The sequence below is a fragment of the Salvia hispanica genome, chromosome 1 (assembly GCF_023119035.1).
Source record: "Salvia hispanica cultivar TCC Black 2014 chromosome 1, UniMelb_Shisp_WGS_1.0, whole genome shotgun sequence".
Lineage (NCBI taxonomy): Eukaryota > Viridiplantae > Streptophyta > Magnoliopsida > Lamiales > Lamiaceae > Salvia > Salvia hispanica.
In genome coordinates this window covers 48,008,466-48,014,465 of record NC_062965.1, presented here as the reverse complement: position 1 = coordinate 48,014,465, position 6,000 = coordinate 48,008,466, and the positions used below count along the sequence as shown (strand labels likewise).

General features: G+C 35.2%; 1 protein-coding gene across 1 annotated transcript; it reads left to right on the top strand.

Moving 5' to 3' along the window:
- The first annotated feature begins 540 nt into the window (after window positions 1-540).
- Window positions 541-1,557, top strand: LOC125199143. Its single transcript, XM_048097276.1, has one exon. The coding sequence runs from the start codon at window positions 541-543 to the stop codon at window positions 1,555-1,557; it is 1,017 nt and encodes a 338-aa protein (XP_047953233.1).
- Window positions 1,558-6,000: the final 4,443 nt, after the last annotated feature.

The following is a 6,000-nucleotide window of genomic DNA, read 5'->3' as shown; positions in this document are numbered from 1 at the left end:
AAGAGTCACACTTCACTTTTACCATAAATAAAAAGTTGGTCTCACATCCCACTAACTCAATTCACTCAAATTTTATTATAAAACTAATATAAAAAAATAGGTTTCACATTCCACTAAGAGTGTCCACTATAGAGGAGCTGCGGCCGGGCCACGCCAGTAGCCGCGAGCGTGGCTCCCTATAGTGACGGGGATGGGCGGGCGGGGGGCGCCACGGGCCACGATCGTGGCCGGGCCGCGGTGCCCCTATTGCAGCGGCCACGACCCGCGGCTCCCCATTTTTTTTTTTTTTTATTAATTCTATAAATATACCCATTTTTTACACCATTCCAATCTCCACTCTTTTCATTTTATCACCAATTCTACTTTTGAAAAATGAGTTCCGACGATGAGTTCCAACAATTGGTGGATAGGGAGTTCGATGAATTCGTTTAAGAGGTGCAACGGGAAGCAGAAGAGGAGGAGGCGGCGGCGGCATTCGTTCGCCCGTTCTATCATCGACGGACCATCTGGCGTGACCATGTCGGGGCACACCAACGGTTGATGGAAGACTACTTTGGCGATAACCTCCGTTACCCAGCAGAGATTTTTTGTCGCCGCTTCAGAATGTCGCAACGGTTATTCATCCATATAGCGACTACATTGGCGCAGCGGTACAGGTGCTTCACATTGCGCAGTGATGCTAGCGGCCGACCCGGGTTGTCGACATATCAGAAGTGTACCGCTGCAATTAGGCAGCTTTCCTATGCCGGGCCCGCTGATATGTTCGACGAATACCTACAGTTGGGTGAAACAACTGCCCTAACGACGTTGAGGCAGTTTTGTAATTGTATCCAGACCATCTTCGGTCCGGAGTATCTACGGAAGCCAAATGCCGATGAGTGCCAGAGATTGATAGATATGCACGGGAGAGTGCATACTTTTTCGGGGATGTTGGGCAGCATCGATTGCATGCATTGGGAGTGGAGGAACTGCCCGGTTGCTTGGAAGGGGCAGTTCAAATCTGGATTCAAAGGGAGACACCCAACAATGATACTGGAAGTTGTTGCTGACTACCGATTGCAAATCTGGCATGCATATTTTGGTGTCGCGGGGTCGAACAACGACATCAACGTACTGGATTCGTCTCATCTCTTCAATGATGAGTGTCAGGGTGAGGGTCCGACGGTCAGATTCATGGCCAACGGGACGCAGTACAACATGGCATACTACTTAGCCGATGGGATATACCCTCGTTGGCCCGTGTTTGTCAAGACGATCCGGAAGCCGGTTGGGCCGAAACAATCTTATTTCGCGGCCAAACAAGAGAGTGCTAGGAAGGACGTTGAGCGTGCTTTTGGTGTCCTCCAATCACGATGGGCCATTCTACGGTACCCGGTTCGACAATGGCACGAAAATGATGTCGCCTCCATCATGTATGCATGTATCATATTGCACAATATGATAATAGAGGACGAAGGATATTCTGCAGAGAACTGGGCACCGGAAGAGGGTGCAAGTACGAGTCACGGTGTTGCAACCGCCCCACTGCAGATGGGTGTACCGCGTAGTAATGCATAAGTTGGTGGGATATGGGTCCTACTTTTAAAGTATTGGTTTTATAATAAAATGTGGGTAGGAATGAGTTAGTGGAATATGAGGTCCACTATCAAAAATAGTAAAAGTGAAATGGATAAAATTATGTATGACGGACTAAAATGGAATACTGGGTAACATTATGTGGGACGGAGGGAGTAGTATATAAAATGATTTGGCGGGTTTTTACGAGTTTATCAACAACTAGAAACAACCAATATTGTTAGTAATTAATGTCAGTTAAATAAGTAAGCGAATTGGCGACTTGATCAAACAAATATCTTTCTTTTTAAATAAGCAACTATTTTTTATTTTAGATCGTTCCTTAAAAGTAGAAAATTTGTAATTTTTCTATTATAAAACATGGACTTCACAATCCGCTAACTCTATTTTCACTATTTTTTCTCTTCTTCTCTCTAACTTTACTTATTTTTCTTTTCATCTCTTATTTTACCAATTCTTTATGCATTAAAATTCATGTCATTTCAAATGTTTCTATTTTTTTTATTACGGAGGGAGTATGTGGTCATTTTCCCTGACTTTTGACGTAATTCCCTCGGTCTTGGGTACAAATTTTTAGGAAGATTAAGAAAAGTGAATGGAAAAAAAGGTAATAATATATATAAGTTTTATTTGTGTACTGTATATTAATAGTATATAAGACTTATGATTATTTATAATGAAAATAAATCAAGACTCGTGTTTACACACGGATCAAAAATACGACTTTTATTTGTGGATAGCAAGATTTGATTATTTTTGTGTGACATAATTGTTTACGTCAGTTGGTGACGTTAAATCTCATTCTGGAAAGCAGTTCTCTGTGTTATTGGAATTACAATTTTTTTAATACTCCTTCCGTTTTTTAAAAATAGTAATTTTTTTTTATCTTAGTCCGTTCTTTAAAAATAACAACTTTCAAATTTTCTATTTTAAGAAATCTTTACATTCCGATACATCAATTTGTTTACCACTTATACCACTACAATTAACAACATAATGTGGTTTTCATGATCTACTAACATTAATTCCATTACTCTTTTTCTCACTCGCTCTCTCTTACTTTACCAATTTTTCTCTCATCCTCTTTTATTTTACCAATTTTTCTGCCCCTCTCTCTTACTTACTAAATTATGCATTAAAATCCGTGCCGTTTCAAAGCTCCCTATTTTAAAAAAACGGAGAGAATAATAATTCACCTCACTTTTCGTCTTAACAACGTACTCCAGTAGTTTCTAATTAATTAACAATGTGCTACAAAATATGCCTGCACGTTGTAGTCAAGAAAAGAATATGTCACCAAATAGAAGATTAAGTAGAGTTTTGAACTACACTTTCATTTAAAATATCAGATCAAGATATATTAAAACACCAAAAGATAGTATGACAATATAATACTCCTTCCATCCAAACTAATTTAAAATATCAGATCATGGTCTATTAAAACAATGACAATATAATACTCCTCCATCCATCCAAACTAAGTGATTTCGAGCATAGAAATTGAATAATTATATTAAATAAAAATAAAATAAATTAAAAGCGATAAGAGAGAGTAAAATAGAAAGATAATAAAATACTAATGATTAGATATTTTATACTTTTGCCAAAAAAAATAACTCAATTTAATTAAGATCGACTCAACTTAAGTTGAAACGGTGGAGTACTATATTGTGTATTATGCAATGTAACTTCTCTTATTTGCGCACAACCACCATCACATTGATTTCCATAAGTTATAACTAGTATGAGAGTTTCTTGATGTTGGACTACACTGATTTTAGTGCAGAATTAGAAATAAAAAAGCTAGAGAGAAAAAGTTGTTAAATATTATTGGTGTATAATGATCTCGCTTCAATAGAGAGAAAAACAAATCATAAATAGATAGAAAATAATTCTGGTAAACGATTTAAATTATATAACATGACTATTTTCATGAGTGACAATAAAATACTACCTCTATCCTATAAAAATAAAAACTTACAAAACGACATGAATTTGAATGTTCAATTATTAAAGTAAAAAATAGATATATAGAAAGAAAAACTAATAAAAGTATTATTAGTGTAGAATTAGTTCCACTTCATTTTAGAAAAAAGTTTTTCAAAATAAAAAGATTCTAATTTTAAAGAACAAACCAAAATAAAAATAATTTATATTTTTAAAGAACATAAGAAGCACTCCCTCCGTCCCAACTTACGAGTCCTATTTTGCCATTTCCGTCCGTCACAACTTAAGAGTCATATTTTACTTTTATCATAAATGGTAAATAAGCTCTACATTCCACCAACTTATTTCAATCACATTTATAATATAAATGTAATATATAAAAATGAGACTCATATTCCACTTAATTTATTCAACCCATATTTTTTTACATTTCTTGTGCCCTAATTAATTAGGACCTTAAATTGGTATGGAAGGAGTAATAAATTAGTTAATTCTAGTAAATCACAAATTTTTAGTTTATTCGAAATCGTTAGTATAACTCTGGACTTTCATCATAATATAATTATTTTTAAAATCTTTTGGTATTGTAAGTTTTAGTACTGGGAGTACGGAGTATTTTTAGAAATGTTCCGGATCATATGTGTACGACGTCCAAATTTCTTTTTCCTCTTTAATAATACAATAACTCATTTTGTAGCCCAATACTAGTGTGCTGTCGATACAGAGTAGACCTATTCTAGGCCCGAGTGAAGTAGGCCGAATTATTGAGGACCAGATTTTAATATTTTATGTAGGCCCGTACGGCCACGACGGTCCACTTTAAATATATTGTAGACCAATACTCCCTCTCTCGGAAAATAGGGTTTCGATTCACTTTTATTATAAATGACAATAGAGTCTCACCTTCTATTAACTTATTTAACTCATATTTTATTTAAAACTAATATTTGCAAATGAGATTTTTATTCCACTAACTTTTCTATTTATTTTTCTTAATATTTCTTGAAATATGGGCCACCTATAAATTGGACTTATAGTGGTGGCCGAACGAAGTATGCTATGTAATTCAAGAATCTTTATTGTATTTTGTATTATCAAATAAAATATGGAACTCTACTTACACGTGTAAATATGTTTTTGGTCGTTACAATAGTTTAAATTTGCTTTCACTTTAAAGTAAACATGTATTCCGTATTAATCAATGGTGGAAATAATGTTTGGGCTAATTAATTTTTAAAATGGGCTACTTTTTTTGTTTCTACACAATGATGCTTAATCCAGAATGCGTAACCAATGGTGGAGTATGTGAAACTTTATTCTTTTTACTTAATTCAATAAATGAGTACTACTATTTTCTTAAATTTTATGCGGAAAAGAAATCACTCCCACAGGTACAACTGGAGAGTGAACATTTCAATTGTGCAACACCTTCGAGAATCCGCAACGGTTCTCTTGCAGACGAGCAGGAGCCGTGTCATCGGCACAGCCAGCGACGTGCTCAACGCTGCGCTCTTGCCATCGGCACAGGCGTGCTCTTGCCGAAGAGCACCGCCCTTGCCAGCGAGCAGGAGACGCAGCGGCTTCTAGTTGGCAAACGGCTACACCGTTGGAATTTTCTTTTCTTTTTCAATTAAAAAAATGTGAAAATTCGGATTTAAATAAAGATATATACTCTTTTCCCACTTTCCAATAAAATATATCCGTTTTTTTCATTTTTAATTTATTTTTTCATTATTTTTATCCCAAAATTTATATTTTCATCTATAAATACCCTGAATTTCAACCCAAAAGATAACACTATACCAAACAACTCTCTCGAAATATCATAATTTTTCTTTTTAGTCTGTCTTATAAGAATATGTATTTTTAAAATTTGAAAACTTTTTTATCTTTAATAAGGTGAGACGCATGCTGCTCCACTAACAATACTTTAATCATTTTTTTTACTTTTCTCTTATTTGATCAATTATACCTTAAAATTCATACTCCCTCCGTCCACAAACAATAGATCACTTTTGTGTATGACACGAGTTTTAATGTAGAATTGGTAAAATAAGAGAGAAGGGAAAAAAAGTACTCCCTCCATTCCATAGTAATGGAGGCCTTTCTTTTCGACACGGAGATTAAGAAAAATTGTGTTAAGTAAGTTAAGTAAATGGAGAGTAAAGTGGAGTCAGAAAAATATAGAGAGGTGAAACAAGAATAAAGTAAGAGAGGGTAAAGTAGGTGTGGAAAAAATGTGTTGACTTTTACTAAAAAGGGAAATGACTCTATTACTATGGAATGTACCAAAATGACAAAATGACTCTATTGTTATGGAACGGAGGGAGTAAGAGAGAAAGAGAAAAAGTAAGAGAAAAGTAGTGCTTAGTGGAATGTGGAATAAGAGAGAAGGAGAAAAAAAGTACTCTCCGTTCCATAGTAATAGGAGCGTTTTTCCATTTCCGTCCGTTCCATAGTAATAGAGTCATTTCCCTT